The sequence below is a fragment of the Musa acuminata genome, chromosome BXJ2-1 (genome assembly GCF_036884655.1).
Source record: "Musa acuminata AAA Group cultivar baxijiao chromosome BXJ2-1, Cavendish_Baxijiao_AAA, whole genome shotgun sequence".
Classification (NCBI taxonomy): Eukaryota; Viridiplantae; Streptophyta; class Magnoliopsida; order Zingiberales; family Musaceae; genus Musa; species Musa acuminata.
The window spans coordinates 4,881,997-4,906,334 of record NC_088338.1 but is presented as its reverse complement, the minus strand read 5'-3'; the positions used below and the strand labels follow the sequence as shown (position 1 = coordinate 4,906,334).

The window sequence follows — 24,338 nt, the reverse complement described above, 5'->3', positions numbered from 1 at the left end:
AGCTCTCTCTCTCTCTCTCTCCCTCTATCTCTCTACATATATACACTGATCGTCAATTGTAGTTGAACGGAAATATGAATTCCAGTTGCAGTCTCCATTGTGGTCAACTCCGGCCTTGACAGTCTCTTTGTTGATGCGACCTATACAGTAACAGTGCCGACTGATGAGCTCCGATCATATCTGATCCGACCCAAATCTAATCAAACATCGAGCCGAAAATGACCCGACCGGATTCAATTCCAACCGTTGATTATTGCGGCCTGATCCATCGAGGTACCGACTTTGTTTCTGTAATTAACTAAAAGCTTCGAGGACAGAGAGGACAGCTTCATGCTTCAACTTAAGAGTTTGAGGATCACAGATATATTTTATGTGCATATATATATATACTAATTCACATGAGCTTTAATTTGGCGATGACATACACGATTTAGTTATTTGGGTTGAGGTTTCGAAAAAGCTCAATATATAATCAACTTTTGTAGGTAAATGTAACGACTTTAACTAAATTTCAAGAACAGATGGGAAACAAACAACTGAAATCCCAAATGTAGTCATTATTGTTCAAGAAAAAATAAGCGGAATTCGACAAGCATCACTGCCTGATTTGGCAAGAAGAAGGTTAAGATTCCCAGTTGTATTGATGGGCCAGGAGTCACTGCCAAATTGGATTCGCGTGCAGGTTAACTTTTGACTTTGCCATTTGATCTGTATATATAGGTAGCCGCCTCATTGACATTGGCATGCGCAAGAAGAGAAGCATCATCTTCTTCTTCCTCCTCCCTCTGAAAATTCATCTACTAGTGCAACAAGTGGTGATGAAGACCAACACGGTGGGATTGCCCGAGACCTCCGCAGCATCCGGCGAGGTGCTATCCGACGCCTGGGACTACAAGGGCCGCCTCGCTGTCCGTTCCCGGACCGGCGGCTGGACCGGCGCCGCCATGATTCTGGGCACGCGTCTCATCTTTGCTTTGAATCCTTTGCAGGCTAGCCTTCCTTTCTCGTTTGTGCATGCATGGCGTCTAAACCATTTAGCTGCAACTGTTTGTAGTGGTGGAGCTGAACGAGAGGTTGGCGACGCTGGGGATCGCGGTGAACCTGGTGACGTACTTGACGGGCACCATGCACCAGGGCAATGCCGATGCCGCCAACGTCGTCACCAACTTCATGGGCGTCTCCTTCATGCTCTGCCTCCTCGGTGGTTTCGTCGCCGACGCCTACCTCGGCCGCTACCTCACCGTCGGCATATTCACCGCCGTTCAGGCTTCCGTAAGCACTAATACCACCACCCCCCTGCTCCGTTTCCGGTTGTATCTCCTCCTCGCTCACAGACTTATGGAACGTGTCCCGTGGGAATCGCGGCTTAATCAGGGCGTGACCATTCTGACCATATCGACCGCTCTGCCGGGGATGCACCCGCCTCCGTGCGCCGACACGGCGTCCGGAAGCTGCGCTGAGGCCTCCGGGCTGCAGATGGGGGTGCTCTACCTGGCGCTGTACCTGACGGCGCTCGGCACCGGAGGGCTCAAGTCGAGCGTGTCCGGGTTAGGCTCCGACCAGTTCGACGAGACGAACAGCGGAGAGAAGGCGCAGATGCTGAAGTTCTTCAGCTGGTTCTTCTTCTTCATCAGCCTCGGCTCGCTGCTCGCCGTGACGGTGCTGGTGTACATCCAGGACCACCTGGGCCGGCGGTGGGGGTACGGGCTGTGCGCCTCGTCCATCGTCGTTGGGCTGGTGGTGTTCCTCGCGGGGACGAGGAGGTACAGGTTCAAGAAGCTGGCGGGGAGCCCCCTGACGCAGATCGCGACGGTGGTGGTGGCGGCGTGGAGGAAGCGAGGCCTCGAGCTGCCGTCGGATCCTTCCCTGCTGCACGATATCGACGCGAAGCAGGCGGCGGCGGCAGAGAACGGATCAAGGAAGAGCAAGGCGAAGCAGAGGTTGGCTCACACCAAGCAGTTCCGGTATGCACGTTCTCCCTTTCGGCATCTTTCTTTTACTGTGCAAGAAGTACTACCACACAACACACAGTTTATTGATGCTGCTCGTTGCTTCCTACTCTTAACAAGTAACAAAGGAACACTTTTAGGTCGTGTTTGAATCACTAGTCTTCTTTTACCTCATCCGGTAGTTTGATGTGTGGGAGAGAGACTATAGCAGACGACTCGAGAATTCCTGCCATAGTAGATGAAAACTCCGATGAATGTTAAGGATAAGCTCAAAATGTGTTTTTTGGCAAGGCTCCCCACCAAGGGCACCTGCCACCCAATAAATGGCCTTTACCTGTGCAGTAAAAGGAGGAGGCGAAGAAGAGAGATGGGATCCTGATATTTACTCGACAGACCACATGATCGACCAATTTAGGCTGCCATCGTTCTAGTACTGTCGTTCTGGAAAGCATTAGACTATGTTGGGATGCGGAGAAGTGAACTGAGGGTACCCATCCATCCACAAGCCAAACATCCTTCTGGTTTGTGCGCGACAAGCTGGCACGAGAGAGATATAGTGGCAGGTGTGAAGCATCCAACGAGATTACTATGTCGATGGCAGCATATTGACACTGAGTTTTGGAGGTGATGGAGATGTGTCAGTCCATCTCATGTAAATTGCAGGAGCATTAACATGATTTGGTTGTCGATCCCGACAGAGAGCAAGCGACATGTGCTACTGTCGTGGCTTCAACTGGAAGATGGACAATCTGTGGAGGCCCGAGTCGAAGTGGAGGAGAAGACGACGCAGCAGCAGCAACGTTGTGCGATGGCTTCTCAGTGGCCGAAAGGCCGACTTAATTACTTGAGAAGCGCCACATCCCAACTATAGAATACTGTAGACAAATATGCTCTGCTGTTGCAATGTAGGCTTCTCAGTGTTTGGTCGTCTTCTTCCCTTGCAGTTTCCTGGACAGGGCTGCCATCAACGTGAACACTATCGCGGACAAGCACAGCAAATGGGAGCTCTGCACCATCACTGACGTGGAGGAAGTGAAGACTGTGATCCGGATGCTGCCTATCTGGGCCACGACCATCATGTTCTGGACCGTCTACGCCCAGATGACCACCTTCTCGGTGTCGCAGGCCAACACCATGGACCGCCACGTCGGCCGCTCCTTCGAGATCCCGTCCGGCTCCCTCACCGTCTTCTTCGTCGGTTCCATCCTCATCACTGTGCCAATCTACGACCGCGTCATCGTCCCCGTCGCCAAGCGCCTCACCGGCAACCCCCACGGCTTCACCCCGCTCCAGCGCATCGGCATCGGCCTCGGCCTGTCTGCCCTGGCCATGGCCTCCGCTGCCCTCACCGAGATCAAGCGCCTCCGGGTGGCCCGGTCGGATCCGGCCGCCCTCGAGATGGGCGCCACTGTCCCCCTCAGCGTATTCTGGCTCATCCCGCAGTTCTTCCTGGTGGGCGCCGGCGAGGCCTTCACCTACGTCGGCCAGCTGGACTTCTTCCTCCGGGAGTGCCCCAAGGGGATGAAGACCATGAGCACGGGCCTGTTCCTGAGCACGCTGTCGCTGGGGTTCTTCGTCAGCACCGCGCTGGTGGCGGCGGTGGATAGTATCACGGGGCAGAGCGGCCACGGTGCGTGGCTCGCCGACAACCTCAACCACGGTAAGCTCAACAACTTCTACTGGCTGCTGGCGGCCCTGTGTCTGGTGAACTTGATGGTCTACCTGGTGGCCGCCAAGTGGTACGTGTACAAGGACCAACGACCGGCGGTGGACGACGACAATGTGGCCCGGGTCGAGCTGACGGAGGAAACCTTTCACCATGCATGACGAGCCTCTTCTGTTCGACATCAGCTCTCCCTCTCTCGGCGACCTCCTTTCTTTTTGTATGTATGGATGTATACAGTCCTAAAGGTCCGATCGATCGATGACCTTCACTGAGCTGCACGTGTCATTTCATTCCACCAATGCATCGCATTTCAGTTAACCTACAAAAGCAATCCTGCATGGCTTCAGCTTCAGTTTATTCCATTTGGTAAGAAAGTAAAGAATCTTTGCTGCAAGGTCTGTAGTTGATAAGGGTAAAAATGGTGATGTGACACGTCATGACGTCAGCCATGTCTGGACAATACACTGCCCGAGGAAGTCTGCATTAACACCTAACTCAGGCTTGGTTCTTCACACCACGCCAACCCCATGCCAAACGCTATCAGCCTGCCTCCTGCAAGCAGCCACATCAGGTAACATCAAACTCATCTATAAATACCCCAGAGTTCTAAACGAAGGGGGGAGAGGAACACAAGCACAACACATTCGGAGCTCGGCCCGACCTGCGTGCAGGTGCGAGACGGTGTCGCCTCTTCCCGGCGCTGCGGCGGAGCTTCCTCCCGACCCGACCTCCCGACCCGAACCACCGTGCTCGGCTGCCGGGAGACCCCGAGGGACGCCGCCCGAGATCCCCGACATCCGGACCCCCAAACCAAGCCACGATGGCCCCGAGGCCACGGCTTAAACAGATGCCCCCCGCATCAGTAGTAATAATCAAAAGCAAAGATTTTAGATAGAATGGCATTGATAAAATGAATACGTGAATCACAAGTTCACAGAGATTAATCTAACGACCCATTTGTTAGATTGCTCGAAGAACAAAACTGGTTGACTGCTAATATACTTCTCTGTTTTACCTTTTAACTCACATTGCAAACTACTTCCAGCACCGTACAATGGGTTGCTGACAGAGTTCTGAAACAGATGCAAATAATCGAGACTGCTACTGTTTTAATATCAACACACAAAATTAGGGTATGCCATGTCATATGTATTGGTCCACTTTGCAACTCTGATCAACATCTGTAGCCAACATTTTGATAGCCAGGAAACAATTGGGAAGAGAGTGCAGCCTGCAATGACTGCAGAGAGGATAATGGTATCTTTTGAACGCTTCCATGGCACCTGCAAGCACCAAAGAATTAGGCAACCAGTATAACAAACATACATGAAGATGACAGCAAGAATCTCAAGACAGGAGGCCGCTTGGACACATATAAGGCCTCGTATCGCAGGAAATTTGTCACCAAGCTGGTTCACTTTTCCTTGAGCATCGCCGAGTAAAATCCCTTGTGATCCCAAAACTGATATTGTCAATTGTGCTTTGACCAATCACCCCATCAATCTGGATGCAAGTAACAAAATGAGTCAGTTCATAACATACCTAGGTGTTGGTTCAAAAACTTTAGGATCATACAATTTATAGATTGAAATAGCATAGATGCTTAATAAGCATGCATACAGCAGGACGGTCTTTATCTGTGGCTCAGATGACTATTCAGTTCATCATTAAAATAGGAGATATGAACTTTATACACATATCATTATGCAAGTGAGAACAGTAGAATAGGTTTCTCACATTAGATATCATGTGTATGATCCCAATCTCATTCATGCCAAATAAACTTTGAGTTTGGTAATGCCAATATATGGTCCTATGTGGATCTTTTCCAGGCTTCCTCTCACACCTCAAGACCGGATAGGGTTAAAGTTTACTTGCAGAATAAACAAAGAGTAAAAGGTAAGGAGTTAATAATATTCTTTATATATCAGTACTGGACAGTGCAAATTCTTGTGACCATAATTTGATTACTAGATGCCACCAAAGCATGTGTGGGTATCAAATAAGTTTGCAGCTGAACATGGATATGAAACCCAGTACTAGAGTAATAAAGAGAAATAGAACTTGACTAAAGAGAAGGCTTGAATTTTGGACTGGACTGTGTAATTAGACTTGTACAAGTACATGTGTATATGTGCATGCATTTATGTAGAGTCTCAAAATTTTATAAGCTAACAGAGCAGAAATAGAGAATCTTAGAAGGTCTCTTCAAGAGCAAAAGTAGAACCAATAGATACCAAAAATATAAAACTTTGCCCTCAGTATCCAAAACCTTAATACTAAAAATATTTCCCTCCAAATTAATGAGCAAGGTACTAGAATTCTAGTGTTCAATTTTCTAGGCAAGTATTTCAGAAAAATTCCAAATAAAAAGTGAAATGGAGAAACAAAAGTGAAATATTTTCAACACTCTGAATATATAATAATTACATGAGGATTGCAGGCAGTCTCACTAATTATGTGTTACATCCTTGAATCGGTGCATATATATGTATATATGTATGTATGCACATGTGTTTGTGTTTGTATATATGAAGGACACGGAGACACAGCTCCAGTGAGGGAAATCCATTGTTGAAGTTCAAAGATTTCATCCAGTAAAGCAAGTTGTTTGGAGTTGCTTTTTTTGAAGCAGCTGCTAACAAGTGATGACAAAATCCAGTAGTTGATATGGCCAAAAAATTAGACATGTGATAGATAATATTCATCTTAGGAGTAAATTAGTGATCAAATCCAGTCACACCAAAGAAGAATCTTACATGACTTATGCTTCCTTGAATTGCTGCTCTCTCTCGTAGCAAATTTACCCTGGGTGACATAGTCCCTGATGTCTGTACAAAGCAACTGATTACAAAAGCATAGGTCATATAGAATTTTGACCATTGCTCATCTTGGATTCACTGATATAACCACTGAGTCAAGAAGTTCAGCATGCTCACTTGTGGAGTCCAAGTTCCCTTTAGTTCTTTTAAATTCCTAAGCCGAATTTGAGGAAAAAAATCAGAAAGAATGACCAAAGAAAGAAGAAAAAGCATCAAGAAGATGCAAAAAGTAACACAACAGACATGTTGATGACAAAGATGTTTTTTTTTTAACTTCTAACTTTTAATCATTAGCACCACAAGCAATGAACAGATGTAGTGTTCCTCTTTGTAAATGTTAATTATAGAATGAAGAAATATTCTGAAACAGAGACATTATACATCAGAGCCAGATATTTCATGTGATAATTGATTTCACACATAAAAAAAATCTTCATAACAGTAACATCAGTAGGAGAGCAATTGGTACAATAACACTACACAATTCTAGAAGTTACGAACTTTGCATCAACAAACGTAGTCTTTTAATAAGCAAAATAAAATAAAACTTAATCATGGGAAGTAAAGCTATTTAAAGAATAAAGACTCCAGAGAATTGGCAAAGAACCCTCCAACAATCGGCTTGAATTAAGATACTAGGAAAACAATTCTGGAAGAAAATAATGAACTTTAGTCCAAGAAAAGTGAAGCAATAAACTAAGAGAACTACACATCCGAATAATTGAGCAAAACCTTGATTGCTTATATGATTAATCAGCAAACAAAGTTCTATGCAGAATAGACTGAAAATTATTAGACCTATACCAACGGAGCATGCAACACAACAATATCTCGAGCCCCAAGGTCCTCTTCCTTATGCAGGCATCGATTTTTTGTTATCCGGATCAACGAATCAATGATAAAAGGTCAGGCACAGAACTTGTCATCTCATGCACAAGATAGTATTAGAGCAAAATATTCCCTAAACATTACAACCATACAGAATGGTAAATAATAGCTCACAAGGTCTACAAAGAGTCATAAAAGTAACAATGTTGAGTTGCGGCCAAATTTCTTTTAGCTCTTTATTTTCACAGCAATTTTGTCCTACTCTGTCCAAATGATAATATTATACCTGCATGAACAAACATTATTTTCTTGCAAAAGCTTAGTTGGGTTTAGATTGACAGCTCAAGAAAAAAAAAGAAAACCTCAAATTTTGGTGGACTCTATGGTGATGATTCAGTTGTAAAATTAATTTAAAAGGGCTGCCAGGTTAGTATTACAAAACATTTGAAAGTGAAAGCAAAACACAATGACCTGTGTGATTCGGTGTAGCATGTCTCTGTACTTGGTAGTTTTTGGTTTAGTGAAGTCGTAGGTCTGCCGATGCAGCACAACGGCTCATGACATCATTAACATCCAGTAGCTTCTCAAGTAAGGATTGGATTTCCATCTCCATGGACTTCCATGATCTGCTTGATCCTATAATGGTTGATTCAGTGTCTCCATAACCTGAAATATCCATCAATTTCTCTCAGTAAAAAAGATACTCTCAGTTGACCGTCAAGGACATAATGGCAGGAGAAAGAAGGAATATGTACATAAAATTATGTGTGTCATCTAAATATGTTTCTTAGGATATTTGCAAATGAGCAAGTCATGAGATAACTAAGCCACTTATTCAAGGAAAAAATTTTCTCATTATCTAGTAATGTCTATCTATCAAAAAATATTTGGCTGACAACCAAATGCACAACCCAAAACCTAACCTTCTCCTAAAACATTGTTACATACCCATGCTTCATTAGATGAAATCATCATTACAATTTATTTATGCTATAACTTTTAAAGAAATCTACATAAAATGAACTTCACAACCGTATGCACTGCACATACTTTCTCTGTCATCACATATTTTCAGTTTCTAGATCATTGTGCACATAACAGACACATGCTAAATGCAGCAAAACAATTCTAACTGATGATTTTATAACTGTTAGATGAATAAATAACTGAACTAAGTTGAGACATATCGATTGACAATATCATGGAGCATGTGGCAGGCCTTGTGAATGCAAAGTATCTATTTTGGCACAGAAACTTGAAGAATGAACTAAGGGCAACCCCAAGAATAAGTCATGCAGAAGAGCAATTTCAGGCTATGAGCTTAGCCATGTTAAGAACTCAGGCATCTAACAGGGTCTTGCTAGGCTGGCCTCAAACATCAGCCATGTATATCGATGACAGCTCATTTAGGGGCACCTTTGGGGACCACTCCTCTTTGGGTACCACTCCCAGGCAAAACTGTGTAGGTCCTACCTCAGAGCAGTCAATTTCACTATTTTGCTACTATTACATTGATGATAGCTGCCAACTATAGTGTCTAGACAAAATAGGTGCTCAAAATTGTGAAAGGAGCCAATGCTATGCTCTGTCATCTTTCCCATCTCCCTTGATTCTTCTACTCTTTATTCTCCTATCATTATGAATTCATCGTTTTGAAATTATCCCATTGCTAACATCTAATTCCATAATAGAACTATCTCCAAGTTGATGCTCTAAGAACAAGTTAGTCTAATCTAGATGCAAATAAAAAAAAAATTATATGTAAAAGAAAAAATAAACTTAGACAATCCTCAGACTAAGGTTTAAATACCGGTCCATTACTAGTTTTGAATAAAATATGGTACTGGTATACCAGAAGGTACCAATCTATACCACCGAATATCATTGAATAAAACAAAAAAAATAAAAAAATGATATATGTACCAGTAGGTGTCGAGAGTTTCTCAAAAATAGAGACCATAACCGCCACACTTGTTCAAGAGCTTCAAGACTTGCCAAAACATAGCTAGAAAAGCTTAGAATTTGATTCTAATGGCTGGTAAGATTGGGCTTCAGACTCCAAATTTTACGAATTTTTGTCATGATTTTTACATAAAATTCCTTCCTCCTATATCATCTGCAATTCTCAGAAGATATCCCATCCATAAATACCACATAACAATAGATATCCCCTATTCCTGATTGGCAGTTTATAAACATAGATAGGACAACTAGTCATCCTTAACCTACTCTTTATGAAGAAGGAGAAAAGGTTGTTTATAAGGCGCCAACTAAAAAAATGAACACAAACTCGTAACTAAAACTCCCTCTTGATTGTTTCATTGAAACAAATATCTAAGATACATGTGCAAACACAATCATCTAAACGGTAAATAGAATGTCCAATTCTAACTTGATCACCAAAATTGACTCAACCTGTTTAAACAGTGATAAATTAGTTAACAAGTCAGCCAACCAATTGGCTACACATCAAAATTATGTAACTCTAGTCAACTAATTATAAAAGAAAAAAATGGCACTCGATTAGTTCTATAGGACGACTGATCTGAACTATTTGCCACACAAATGATATTTACCACAAGTAAGCAACAATCTATACAAACGTCAAAGAATTTCTCAAATTCGTCATCATAAACACCCTAGAGTTTTCCTAGCATTGTTGGCTGGGTCCATATCAACCATGAAGCAAGATTGGAAACTAAGATAGGTCCATGAGAGATTTGGCATTACCTAAACAACCTAGAAGTCTAGTTGAAGGACAAAGGATCTAACAAACTAGTTAAAGTTGAGTTCATATGATCATAAAGGAACTCCACAAATTCCGTCGTTACTGTAAGAAGCAACTAATCTGCAAGGCACAACGGAGGAAATGATCCGATGGAACACAACCCCCAATACCATAAACGAAAACACACACAAGGCACTAAGCAGTTGACAATGTTGGAAATTTTGATTAGGTATCGAGTCCGAGTCGAACCTCTGGCAACGGACTTCAGTCATTCCGTTCAAACTAAACCTAAAAAGAATCATTCAAAATTCGAGGATCAACAAGGACTTCCGATCTAGGGATCGCGGTGAATTCATTCATTTGCTCCAAACCTCAAATGAAATAGGGAAACTAAGAAGGAGAGAGAGAGAGAGAGAGAGAGAGAGAGAGAGAGAGAGAGAGAGAGAGAGAGGATTTAGAGAGACCGGAGGACGAATTAGTGAATCTAGAGGCGAGCTTGGCGTCTGAGGAGAGCTCGACGTCAGGGTCGCTCTCGATCTTCCTTGCTTCCATGCGAAGCTGCTCCCACCCAGATTCTTGGAGGCCCAGGGTCGAATCCCCCATCCCTCCCCTTTCTTTTTAATATTTAAAAATATTAATATCATGCCTTCATTCTCTAATGCTCACCATACCATACCATACCATACCATATACCATACAAAATTGGACGGGCGGTGTCATGGTACAAAATTGAACTGATCCAGCATGAAAGAAGTCAAATTCAAGTACTTAATTGAACCCGATTCTGACACAATCAGAAGAGGCTCGAAGCTCAAACCGCAGCAGCTTAGCTCAATCCAATCTTAATATTTGTGTTCGCACTACACCTATATATAATATAAAAAGAAAAAGGGGGAATTAGGATGTTGGATAGAAACCAAGGAAGAAAGCCTCGCGTCATTATGTCATGCGGAGGGGGCGACAAATAGAACAATCTTTCGGGTTCTCTCCTTTCCTCGTCAAAACAGCGGGATCACGATCCATCGGAGAACGAGGAAAGAGAGGAAGAGGATCGGGTGAGGATGGCGCGGCGTGCGAGCTCGAGCTGGTCGGAGAGCTCCTTGATGCGGAGGTTGCAGGCACGGGCGTCGGTGACGGCCTCCGCCTCCAGCTCTCCCAGCTGCGCGCACAGGCTCTCCTCTGCCTCCTCCGCCACCCGCAGCCGCGCCCTCGTCCGCTCCAACTCCGCCCGCACATCCTCCTCCCTCGCCCGCCGCTCCCTCACCTCCCGCTCCAGCTCCGCGTTCCGCCGCCTCAGCTCCTCCACCTCCGACGCAGGCGCCGCCTTCCTCAGACCTAGGCCTTGCCTTCCGGCGCCTTCGGTGTGTACCGCAATTGCAGGAGCCATCCCACCGGGTTCTCTTGCCTGTGATGACAGAAGGAGATGGGACGAGAAACTGGGAACCCCAATTTGGCCGTCGATCAAAATGAGGACCGATTTCGTTGGGCAACGGAACAGGCGCCGACTATATATATAGGCAAGGGGATGGGAACGGAAAACATGTCCAGGTTCAATGTCTCTTGAACGAACGCAAGGACCAGGTGGGAACATGACCACGTCAGAACGCGCGTCTAGAAAGAGATCCGGTGGTCACAAGGACAGCGGACCCCACTCGATAAGAGATGTTCAAGTCATTTAGAACCGTCGCCGGCTGACCGTCCCACCCGAACTGGGTCGCCAGTGACATCAGACAACGCGTCATCTATAAAAGAATTTGATACATTTACACCGAGCAAAGAAAGTTTCGGTCTCATTTCTCTGTTCAGAGGGACCCACCGCATATGTAGCAGAAGGAAACAACAACATTTTCCAACATGACAAGACACCTCTTCGAAGAACAATACAGCATATGGTACTTCTCAAAGCAGCAAAAATGCATATAATTTCAGGAAGTAAATTCTCAAGAAACTTCAGTGTACAACTTCCAACCCCAATATTAAAAATCCGAATTAAAACACCGCTAATGGGTTGCATTTGGTCCGACGCAAAAGTTGAGTGCGGGGATGCATCCATCTCAACCTTGGGATAAGCCCTGACGCAAAGCTTTATATTGCAAGAGAAGAAAAATCTGATCCGAGCTGACCTTAGGAAGCTGACTCAAACCATCTTCTGACTTTATGACCAGAACTTGTAGCATCTTTCGTTTGGTTTGAATCATGGTGTGAAAGCTGGATTAGCATGTCCAATTTATCTCCCCTGACCAGTCCGTTCTCCTCTTTGCTTTTCTAGCTGGCTTCTGTTGTTTTGGACCACCATCAGGTTTGGTGTTTCTCTTCCTTTTCTGAGGAATTTGTTACTGTTGTCTTGTCAATTGGCTTTTCAATCTGCAATGGTCATATCATTATCTTTCGATTGCCTACAAAACTTGAAGAAGTGTTGTTATGCTAATCATACCTGGTTCTTCTTATTTAGTTGCTTTTCTTTAGCATGTGTGCCTACTTGCATCAAATTCGACTCTGACTCTGACTTCATATGCTTAGAAATAGAGGGTGAATCAGTATTTCCTCTTTTTGCAGCCTTCTTCTATTTCTTATTCTGCTTACTTTTCCATGCCTTTACTTCTCACCAGCGGGTACTTTATCTCTGTCTGTCTCAGTGGTTTTGAGTCGGAAACCTTTGTTGCAAATTTCTTTTTTCCATCTTCTGACTTACAATTGTTCTCCTTTATAGAATCCAATTTAGCTTTCTGTTGTAGTTTCTGAATGCTGTCAAAAGCAAACTCTACAATGGGGCCATGATCAGGACCAAAAGTTTCTGAACAAACGAAAAACAAATGAAGTTAGTACAGTGACTGATGTTCAAACCTAAAGATACTGAAACTAAATAGAATCTGCATAAAACGCCGAAATATGGTCAAGTGGTTTTTTTGAACCTAAGAACAGCTCGCAGTGGTCTGCTTTGTCTGCTTTGCTCTCTTCACATACCAAACCAACATCTGTACCAGGTAGTACTACTCATTATAATTGATATCACAAGACAAATGTAAATGTTGATAGATATACATGTAAATATACATGCATCATTAATCAAACACAAAACACTTGTAATTCCATAATTCTAACATATATAGAGTCATGCTCCAAATATTAGCAATGTGATTCGTGCAGGCCTACTGAACTTCAAAGAAGAAGAATTGAAGTCCACATGGATAAAGAGAATTAAAAATGTGGCAGTGATCATATGTACCTAAAAATGAAAAGATAGAACTAAAAATGTGGCAGTGATCATAACTTTATGAAAAATTAGAACTAAAAAAGAAAATTAAAGAAGCAAAATAGCAGAACTATCTACAAATCATTAAACCTAGGAATGTGGCAGTGATCAAACAAAAAGCAGGGAAAAATTGTAGTGAAAGGAAACATATATGTAAAATATAGAATAAGATGAATGTGCAAAGATGTTCTCACAGCTTCATAGTTTTGATCCAAAAATTATTGTTCACACACTAAAATTAGAGGATGGATTCATGTGACAAGTATGAGCCATTAAAATTTAATGAGATATCGATGAAGACAAACAACAGCTGTTCAAACAGCCAACCAGTCATGTAAAACAAAACGGAACAGAGGAGAGGGTGAGAAAAGAAGTGAGATATGGGAGGATAAAGAGAACTCTCTCTACTTAAAAGAGATACAAAGTGCTAGATAATGAGTCAAAATACAAAAGTTTGATAAGGTTTCAAAAACTAGAATAACCCACCAATCTTCCTTCCTTCCCCTAGATCCCTTGTACATTGAATCCCTCAATCACCTAGATAATGAGTCACAATTTACTGAAAGTCAAGCACAAATTACAATATATATTAAATTCAAGATGCATTGTACTTTGGTGGCTTTGAATTTTCATATTTATCTTAAGACAAAAACCATTTTCGTGAAGTCTGATAGGGTTGAATTTCGAATTTATTGTCTTGAAACTTGGGAGTATTCATTGCTCATCATGCATTGCATCAACCAGTCAGCTCTACTAAATTGTTCACTCCAAGTAACACATACGTTATATGACAAATTACTGAAGGCACAACGCCAAACAATGATATAAAGAAAGTCATGTTGCAGATGTTGAACACTTGTGGAAGGATATCCAGCATGAGATGACAATCATACCCAAACTTTCTCATACCATATGGGTCATGTTGTCTCCACCAAACAATAATGTAAAATTAATGATTTATTATGAGTCAGCATGCCACGTAAGCAGACTCTAACATCGGTTAACTCAGACTTGACGGGAAAGACTCATATGCTATGTTTTTGAAAATATAAGAGTTATTTTAGATACAAGAAAATTATAAGGGCTTAAGAGGTCCATGACCAAAATCACAAGGGCTAAAATGGACCTTAACCCGATAACATTTCAACTGTCTATATACATTTAACCAAAAAAATCACAATTTTGCTATTCAGTAAGCCATTTATGCAACCTGTACAATACACCATCATATTAAAAGAAAAAAGTGTACACCATATCATATCTTACCAAGATTGTTATTCAGAACCCTTAGGGCCACAAGTACATGCTCATGTTCTTTGAAATCAACAAAACCTACACCATGTGAATGTTTCTTTATAAAAACTTTTCCTTTCTTCACATCCTTCATAAGCTTTACCAGGTCAAACAGTATTAAGGTTAATAAAGTAATATAACATACCAAAAAACTGAAAGCTCAGTAAGAAATAAAACCCAACCTTTTGAATGACAGGTTTCAGCTTGGAAGCAAGGGAAACAACAGCATTTACACACAGTTTTCTCACTTCTTTGTAGTCATAGTCTTTGGCAAATTGTAGATAATTAATCTAGTTCTTGATACATGGAATTTTGGAGATTGCAGCATTTCTGCCTTCTTCTTCATCAACCTGAATGAACGATTGTTTTAAAAACAAAATTTCTGTAGGACTAACTTTAACCTTGTCAAAAATTAGTTGTCACAAAAATCTGTGTTACATGATATAGAACAAAAGTCTAAATTAATAATTAAACAATGATCAAGAAAGATATGGCTGTACCAACAGGGTGCATAAACACTGATGTGCATGAAGAGAAAGCCAAAAATGTGCTTTGTGAAACTATTCCAAAGTTAAAGCCCATTAAACTACGAAATCCACCATAAGATACCTGCAAACAATGTCACTAGAGTTAAAACAAATGTAGCATATATCTATGATATGTCTCCGAACTAATAGTGTAGAAGACACCAATCATCTCTTTTTTTTATGTTTAGTTGTTTCACATGGGTTAATGTTTTAATGCGAGATACTTGAACTATAAAATTAAGTCTGCCAGTAAATATGTCATATCAGTTTTACCCCAAAAAAATAAACATACAGTAAGAAGATTTTTACTGCAATGGCAAACTGACAGTTAAGAGTTATGGTACACGATATATCTGACAAGAACCACCAGAGGCAATAAGTAAAATCAGACACTAAACAGAAATTGCCATGTAATCCAATTACCCAACCATTGGCAGAATAATCATCATGAATTAAGAGCTGAGGATACCGACTTACGTCTCATGCTTTTTCATATCACTCTCTGATTCACCTTCAGCAGCTGGTATTCCAGCAAGAATCTCACCTTCCTGCTTCAAGAACAAGCAGATTAACTTACAGTAATATATCCATTAAAAGTCATGAAGCAAATTAACTCAAAAAACAACCATACCTTTGCTAGATATAAATTATGTCTGTCAAGAGCCTCATTCTTTAAATTTTGAAGTTCTTTCTTGTGAACTGATTCCTTGTCTATAACTTTCAAAACTTTTAAGTGGTCTTCCCTTCATAATGATGCCTAAACCAGGTGCAGCATTTGCTGCAGAAATCGCGGCATCTGCCACAGCTGGGCTATCAAATGTTGAAAAGGCAGTTCCTCTGGGTCAGCTGCAGGAACAACCATGACCATATTAACTCTAAAAAATAAAGCCATCAGGTGTTAGATATGAGTCATATAAGAAGCAACCATGACATATAAACTATATAAAATATATAGGATTGGGTGTTCCATATAACTCATGTAGAAACATACACATTTCTTAGTTATTAAATACACTGGTAAAACATAAACAACAAAATCAGAAATATAGATCTTCACATACATGGTAAGTTTGTGGAGGACAGGAAAAAATGATTGCACCTTTCCAAAGGAAGAGAATCTCTCTTTTACCTCCTCACTATCAATTTCAAAGGGAAGGCTGCTTATAAAAATTATTCTATCCAAATCCTTGTCTCTTTTCCCAAGTTCTTGAACTTCCGCTTCTGATCCTTTGCCAACTTTGTTTCCAAGTATTCCAGCTTTCTTTATAGGCAAGGGAGGTTCCTTATGTTCATCATGATGCGAGGTCCAGGACTCGGAAATACTTTCAGCTGTCCTGGAATCTAAACCATGAGTTGGATCAGATACACTGGTGGATGATCTAATCAAGTTATCCAGTATCTTTCTTGCAACTTTTTCCTCTGACCTGAAATCAACTTCAATGGGGAGAACTTCATTCTCATTAGTCTGGGCCAATTTTTCAATCACCGGCCCATCAAGATTGACTTCATCTGTACTTATGTCATCTGTACTCATGTTATCTCTATCAACTTCACTATCACTTTCAGATTTACTTTCATTGTCACTGTCATTCTGGAATCCTGTAAATAAAAATTATTCAATAAAAACCATTTCCAAATTTTTATTAAAAAATGACAAAAATATCAAAAGAATTTTGTTCTTATCAAATAAATAACCACCAAACCGCTTTCTGTGACTGAGAAGAAAAACGGAAAAAAGATAATTTTGACAATGTGTAGACAAATGTGTGCTGTCCTGTATCCTACCATAACCATGATAGACAATCCATAATCATCAATTAGAAATTAATACTGCAAGAATATCACACTAATTGTCAAGAATGATAAATTACCGACACCACATTATTATGTTCATGATGAATGTAGTTCCTGCAACAGCTCATCTACAAAAATATGAGATTATTCCAAAATCAGGTGTGAAATGGCCAACTTTTGCAGTCAGCAGCATTAGGTTGCATTTGATTTTTGCAGCAACGATAGACATCCTGTCTAGGACAATTTTAGAAAAAAAGAGCAAGATAAAAACAGCATGCAAAATTTGAAGGCAAAAGATAATGTAGATAACAAAAGATGTGGACACTTCCTAAATGAGGGAAATGACATGTTCTATCTTCAATGAATTGGATAAAATTTATCCAGATCACATGCAATAGAATGACACCTTTATTTTATGTTGATGCTCATTGTTCTATAACTTCATTCCACCAACATCATATTAAATGAAGAGCTTAAAATTGTCCATTCTTGTACAGCAGAACTAGAAGTTCAGTAGTATTATGAAATTAAAGCAGTGGACTTACCTTCCCCTGAAGCAGCAGCAGTTGCAACTGAATATACTCTTTTTGAAACTGCCCAATCAACAGCAACAGTTCATTTTGCAATTATTCACCCATTAATATTTTTAATGGCCTAATAAGAAAGAATTTAGAGCTGAATTAGCAGTAACATATGCTTAAAATAACAGCAACAGACAACCGACCGTACATTTTCTGCATCTTGTTTGCATGCGAAAGAAACAAAAGCAAAACCATTTGAAACTCTGAAAAGGGAAAGAAAAATACAACATACTTCATAGTCAATTTGATGATTAAATTAGAAAAGGAGAAGGAGAGAGAGAGAGAGAGAGAGAAGGAAGGAAATACCCTTCATCTGACTTATGTGGGATCAACACATCACACACAAACACATCTGACTTATCTCTCTCTCTCTCAAATGAAGGAAATGAAGGGTATGTGGATGTAGCCTGACTGTAAATATTTCTCTTAGCCTGACCCAAATATTTATACCTCCCCATCATTTCTCTCAAATGAAGGAAGGAAATACCCTTCATCTGACTTATGTGGGATCAACACATCCCACACAAACCCTGCTGACCCAAATATTTCTCTTATCTCACTGACTGTAGCCTGCATTCAGTTCTCGAATTACATGATGTTCAAGATATTAAGAAGTGGAAAATAGGTAATTGGCAAGCAATACAACATCAAGCACCTTAAATGGCAAATTCCTAACAATTACTCTCCACTTTCTAGCTTTTGAACCCAGCATCAAAACAAAATAAACAAATTTCCAAAAACTGCATCCGGTATACATAGGTAAAATAATAACAGGAAGACTTCATAAGTCTTGTTCTACACATCTTATGCAATCCACATTCCATGTAAGACAACAAAATTCAATCATTCAATGACATCTTCAGGGTTTGTACAAATAGAATTTATACTCCCCCACCCAATTGGCGAGCCCAAACACATGCACCCTTTATCTCTCATTGATGTAACTTTGTAACAGAAAAATGTGCGGATTTGACAGTCGTATAAAGTACTGCTGCAGCTTCTGACTTACATCCATCTCGAGCAAGCCCTAAAAAGAATATCACCAATTACTACTGGAAGTGAAGAACATCACGCATTCCAACACTGTGATTTGGTGTCCATGATTTAGAAGCTTTTTTTGTCATCAAAACAAGGTCGAACTCATTAAAAAGTTATAGCTGAGATCAGGCTTTGTACAGAGTGAAGTTCTATAAATCCACAGAAATGAAATATGACTTCAGACATCCAATTAAGATTCAGTGTTCAGTTTGAAGAGCAGCCAGAGTAAACTAAATAAGGGCATGTCCCCATGAAATTGATACACTGTAATCCTGAAAAATCAGATCCTATCAGATGCAAATGTTCTGTAATAGCACTCAGTTAAGTTCACACCAAATTCAATAACAAAAATTGGTTTATAAGAATGCACCTGCAGGAAAACTATGACATCTACTATCAGTGATGTCCTGTGGGATGCATTTACTATATCAACCAATATTTGATTTAGTATCTTCAGTTCTATTAACATCTCAAAATACAATGGAATTAACAATTGTTGCAGGATAACCTAGAGATACAATTAAATATCCAGAACGACCAACAAACATCCACATTCACTACAGAGCCCTTATATTTCTACAAATGCGCTCCAACAGACCAAGGCCTCTACTTTTTTGCATTGCCTTCTGATCTCTAAGGTCAACAGCATCAACATCAAGATAGATTATAGGATTTGGAATGAGGTTCAACTGAATAGGATAGTCAGATCCTATTTCTCCAAAATGACCTGGAACAAGCATGGACCAGTGAAATTTCCATAAATCAAACAGGATTAATAGATTGGTAGAAATGATATAAACTGGATTAACCTGTAAATAACTGGCCTTACCATTAAGACAGGCCTCAGGCTGGATTTGGCAAACCAACCAAAAAAATCAATTGATCCAATTAATCCCCAAAAAAATGAGGGTTTTTAAAATCAGGATCAATCAGTCTAACCCGATCTTAGTCTAACCCGATCTTAATAGAGGAAACCTAACATCAGCATACCCAATTTTAAACCTGTACGTGTTGGAAGCATTGTAGGAAGAACAACTCAATGTATGAAAGCATGACTTCTACTAGTTTAGAAACATGATCAGTTATTCAACTTAATAGAAACATCAATGTCACATAGAAGGGAATAAAAAAAAAAACTCCTAACCATGTAGTTTTAGTTCTTCTTTTGGAAGAGGATAATTAATTAAGCATATGGTGCCGACTTCTCCAGCCTGCCGAAAGACTTCAGCTGCCATCTCAGAGTTAACTAGATTACCAAATATTACTGTTCTAGCAACCCTGGTCCATGTCAAGAAAAGGTAGATGATTGATACAATAGCTTACTAAAAAAGAATTGCAAGTATACTGAATTTAAGATCATTAAAACGGGGAAAAAAAATCAGCTGTTCAAATTCAAAAAGGCAAACCAAGCTTATCACACTTTTAGTAATGCAATGGCTTCCCTTAGATTATTAATTCATATGTTCAAAGTTTAAAGGTCTCAATAAGGATTGCAATATGAAACAAGGCCTAATAATTTTCAGAAACAATCTCAAATCACATTTAGTTTCAGGAATCCAACCAAGCAAATCTAATAAGATTAATGTTGTTTTTCAATGTAATCCATCTTCACCCCCTATTTTCACTAGCTCTAGAAGCTCTCAAACTTAAACCTAGATTTTTCAGGTCATGAGAATAAACCATCTGATTTGATTTCCAGACAACTTGAAAGAATTTCTTTTAGCGTTCTGGAATTTTTGTTATCCAAATTCCAAACAAATCAAATCTCAAAGCCAAGTTAATTATCTAAAAACCAGCAACAATACCTTTTTTCTTTTTTTCTGAGAAGAATGACAGTGGATATTTCATATGCTTACTACATAAGTGAAACCCATACAAGGCATTTAACTTTGATTAATGTGATTCCATTGACATACATGAATAGTATACTATACGTCTCACAGTGGTCTGCCTGGTACATGAATAGTATACTGTCATGTTTAAAAAGATTCACAACAAATTTGTCTGGTTATAGTACATAAGGTCACCCATGAGTTATTGAAAAGAACTTCTCTTAAAGAGCTGGTAGAACAGATAGCTGTAGGAAGGCTTTTACTATAGAAAATGATACATAAAAAGAAAGAACAGATTAAGTGAAATTGATTGCTAGTATGAAATTTGCTTTTGAATTGTATTTGTATGGTAGTTATCAAATAATCCAGGATGCAAATACATGAGATCCTCAAGGTTGTAACACCAGCTTTACCTCTGCTTTTCTGAGCCTGGAAATTCAACAGTTGGGTCCTTGCTTGCTAACAAAATTCCTTTGCCATCATCTACAATGCTTCTTTGTGGTTCTACAACAGTTATCGATTTTAGACAAGACCAACGGCTCTAAGACCATATCATAGTAATAAAAGAATGAAGATCGAATACTTGTTGTATAACTTCCTATGTCTTGTGCCTGTGAACCTCCTTTATGCTCAGTGACACTTGTTAAATGAATAATTTCATTATATTTGGTACCAATATCCTCTGAATGCACTGCAGAATAAGATATCATCAAGACCACAATATTATGACTGTACAAGAAACTGTTAAGCATCAAGTTTAGGAGAGTGATGTAACAGTTCTTTGCCTTTTGCTGGCGCTCCTCAAGAGGAAGGCGATGCTTTGCAAGTCCAACACTCATTTTTCTACCATCGACAGCTGACCTATTTTTAAGTTGAATTGAATGCTCAGCATCTTCGACAGTGGCACTGAAACTCATAAACCAAATTTAGGAGTATAATGGATGATCAAGTATTGCATACAATGACAGTGGTAGTCTTTTTCCCCTTTTTTTTAAATTGAGACTGATGGCAAAGACTGGCTGCTTCCAGCAAAAAATTTCAATGTCACTAAAGAAACTCAGCACAATTTAAGAGCCATCAGATAGCTTACAAATGCAAATTTAAAAAGAAAAAAAAACAAGCACAGACTGCTGTACCACCTGAAACACTATGGTATGGGAAGTACATACCGATCCAGTTGTGGGCCGGTACGTGGATCACCCTGTTTCGGGTGGTCCAGTTAAATAAAAAAAAAATGGAAAAGTGATGGGGCCTATCCAACTTGACATTAAAAAAGGAAATAAAAAACAAATTAGGGCTCGCGAATGCGAGCCCTCTTCTTGCGTACAACATTGCTACCCTTACCACTGCCGATGTTCCTTCTTCTCAGGTATGCTCTCACCTCTACTCCTCTTCTTCCTTCTCCTCCACCACTTCTTCTTTTTCTTCCTTCTTTTTCCACCTACATCGCTTCCTCTTCTTGCTTCTTCTTTCCTCCTTCCTCCTTTGTTCCTCCGCCACCCCTTCCTCTTCTCCCTCTTTTTCTTCCTCTGTGAAACACCGGTACACACCAGTGTACCATGTGTCAGTACACTAGTAAGGACCAGTCCGACAGATTGCTGAAATGGATCAGGTACCTAAAATGGCAAAACTTGATAATAAGTCAATAATCATTTCACAGGAAATGAATATCTAAAAGGCAATAACTCATAGACTACCGGTGCAGGTTTTTAGACACTGAAAAGACATTAAAAAAAACAGAATCATAAAAATTAAAATCATGTCCAGAACCCATGTCATATTAATATGTCACTATGTCCTATGTGTATTGATGTATTCTACATGAAGATTGGCATTCACTGCTCCTAGTGCTTATGAATGCACAACAGTGCAAGAGCTTCAGAGAATCAACATGTCTAAGATAAAGTTTAGTTCAATTACAAGCAACTTATGCAAATCATAAAAATAAAAGAAACAAGGCCACATTCCTGATTTTTTTTACCACCGTTTATCTTTGAAGAGAACAAAGACAGCAAAACTTTACTCCAATTGATTGATTTGTTTGACAACTCCCAAAACAAACAATATGCTGTTTGTTTTACAATTCATTGATACCAGAGATGGAGCAGTTCACTACTACAAAAGGCCATATAAGTTCAACCAGTTTCAAAGTTTTTGTTGATCAGGATTGTAGTTAAGGTCATTTTTTAAGTGAAGTGACAAGCTTGGGCTTTAAGTTCCACACCAGCAGGGCTTTTTTAGGCTTTAAGGGCATGGTCTCCAACAAGCTACAGGTGGTTGTGACATGACAAGCCCCACCGTTACAACAAATTGGAAAGGAATAAAAAAAGGGATCACGCCTGTAATCTATGCCAAATCACAAATAATGGCAGTAAAAACAATGAGTAATTAGACAAGCTTTAAGTTTTTTGTTCAGTGGTAGCTCCAAAAGTTGAAGCAGCTTTTTATTGCATTGTACTTTAGCTAAAAGTGCTAAAAACAGCTATTATATGCGAAACTTACAATTGGACAAAGCCAAAACCCTGGGTCACTTCTGATCCTGCAAAAAGAGAAAGTATACAAATGTCAACAAAATTCTTGAACTATCATTAATTCGCACAAAACATTAGCTGAGTAAATGGAGCTAATTTGAAATCAGGAAGTATTTTAGACTCAAAAGCTTCAGTAGCCTACATGGAAAGATGCCCCAACAATCTATCACTTCTCAAAAACCCAACTGCATCAAACATCAATCCCTAATGAACCTAGTTACACTTACTTCCTTCTAATTCCAAACTATAGCAATCATCATAAAACCCAACTGACCAGTCATAATAATCTAAATAATCAGTTGCAAATAACAAGAATACACGATACTTACCCTTTGAAGTGACCATAAAGCAGCGCCTCACAGGCCCAACTTCGCTGAACAATGCCTCTAGCTAAGAATGAACAGAAGAACCACAAAAACTATATAAGCTTCAGACCAAGTTGCGGACAAGTGAGAAATTTCAACAAAGCTACAGAAAATTATATCAATGAATACCTCCGAGGACTTGAATGAGTAGGGGAGGTTGGAAACAAAGATAGTGGATGGACGGTGGTCACCACCTGCATTCTTCTGACCAGAGTTCTCAACCCGTTTTCTCTTCCCCATTTCTGTATTGACCGCCAGAAAAGATAATTCTTTCCCCCTTTCAGGAGCGGAGAAACGGTAAAAACAGGCTTTAAGCAAGTGCCAGAAGCTCACACGATCTTATTAGCCTACTACAAGTATGCTATCCCTGTCATGCAGAAAGGAAAAACAACCAAGAAACTTCAAATAAGAAATTAATGCAAACATATAATAGCACAATTTGAAATTTATAACAAAAATTATCATGAAGTTTACATCAGGAAAGAAATTAATTGAAGAAACCAAACAGTATATGCTACTGATGAACTTCATAGGCTTCAGAATTAGGGACAGGCATAGAACAGAGACTACATATTAGGGTTTAGTGTGTTGGTCTAGAGATTTTAGTTTTCTTATAAGCAAGCATAGAAGAGGGCCTCTTCATGCTTGGGCGACAGTTGTAGTATTGAATAGCCCGTATGGGTAAACCCAATCACACTAGTTCTTTTGCACTTAGAATGCCGAATCAAAACCTGCATGCTACCGAAAGGATTTTAGCAAACAACTAGCGAAAGAACAGCTATCCCCGTTCCAGAGCTTACCTCTGAGAGCTCGTAGCCAACACACTGGCAACGCCGTTAGATGGTTGGTAGGAGGTTCAAAGATCGGTAAAGATGGCAGCGACCCCAAAGTCGAGCGACTGTCCGGGCTCGGCGTCGCTCGGGGAGTGCATAAACCACCCGCGGTTCGACTGGTTCTCTCCAACCTGGCGGTTCAACCGGCTTGCATCTTCCCGGTTCGATTACAAATCCAATGTATTACTAGATCAGGATCGAGCACTTAGGAAACATGGCTTGATTTGCATGGCAATTGCAATGTAAGTCCGGTTCATTGACGGAATTCGGTTCGCTTTTGACTGAATAACACAGGCAT

The 24,338-nt window shown here is 40.3% G+C and overlaps 2 protein-coding genes and 1 pseudogene across 4 annotated transcripts; 1 reads left to right on the top strand and 2 right to left on the bottom strand.

The window, feature by feature from the left end:
* Window positions 1-570: 570 nt before the first annotated feature.
* Window positions 571-3,776, top strand: LOC103975019 (protein NRT1/ PTR FAMILY 6.3). Its single transcript, XM_009389929.3, has 4 exons — window positions 571-954; window positions 1,055-1,272; window positions 1,375-1,964; window positions 2,894-3,776. Exons 1-4 carry the CDS (start codon window positions 744-746, stop codon window positions 3,774-3,776), a joined length of 1,902 nt encoding a protein of 633 aa, XP_009388204.2. The 5' UTR covers window positions 571-743.
* A 256-nt stretch (window positions 3,777-4,032) lies between these two features.
* LOC135598549 (protein RESPONSE TO LOW SULFUR 4-like) lies at window positions 4,033-11,491 on the bottom strand. 3 transcript variants are annotated; one of them, XR_010481591.1, is made up of 5 exons: window positions 10,458-10,593; window positions 7,737-7,931; window positions 6,375-6,591; window positions 4,277-5,118; window positions 4,033-4,167 (listed from the first exon to the last, which is right to left on the bottom strand). XR_010481591.1 is itself a non-coding variant. In XM_065092537.1 (5 exons), the coding sequence occupies exon 1, from the start codon at window positions 11,378-11,380 to the stop codon at window positions 11,006-11,008; it is 375 nt and encodes a 124-aa protein (XP_064948609.1). In that variant the 5' UTR covers window positions 11,381-11,491; the 3' UTR covers window positions 4,585-5,118; window positions 6,375-6,459; window positions 6,555-6,591; window positions 7,737-7,931; window positions 10,911-11,005. The 3 variants fall into 3 exon arrangements, 2 of the variants coding, with proteins under 2 accessions (XP_064948609.1, XP_064948608.1); XM_065092537.1 differs by lacking the exons at window positions 4,033-4,167; window positions 10,458-10,593 and adding an exon at window positions 10,911-11,491 and having other exon boundaries at window positions 4,585-5,118; window positions 6,375-6,459; window positions 6,555-6,591; XM_065092536.1 differs by lacking the exons at window positions 4,033-4,167; window positions 10,458-10,593 and adding an exon at window positions 10,911-11,491 and having other exon boundaries at window positions 4,585-5,118.
* A 289-nt stretch (window positions 11,492-11,780) lies between these two features.
* Window positions 11,781-24,143, bottom strand: LOC135597928 (uncharacterized; annotated as a pseudogene).
* Between the last annotated feature and the right edge of the window lie 195 nt (window positions 24,144-24,338).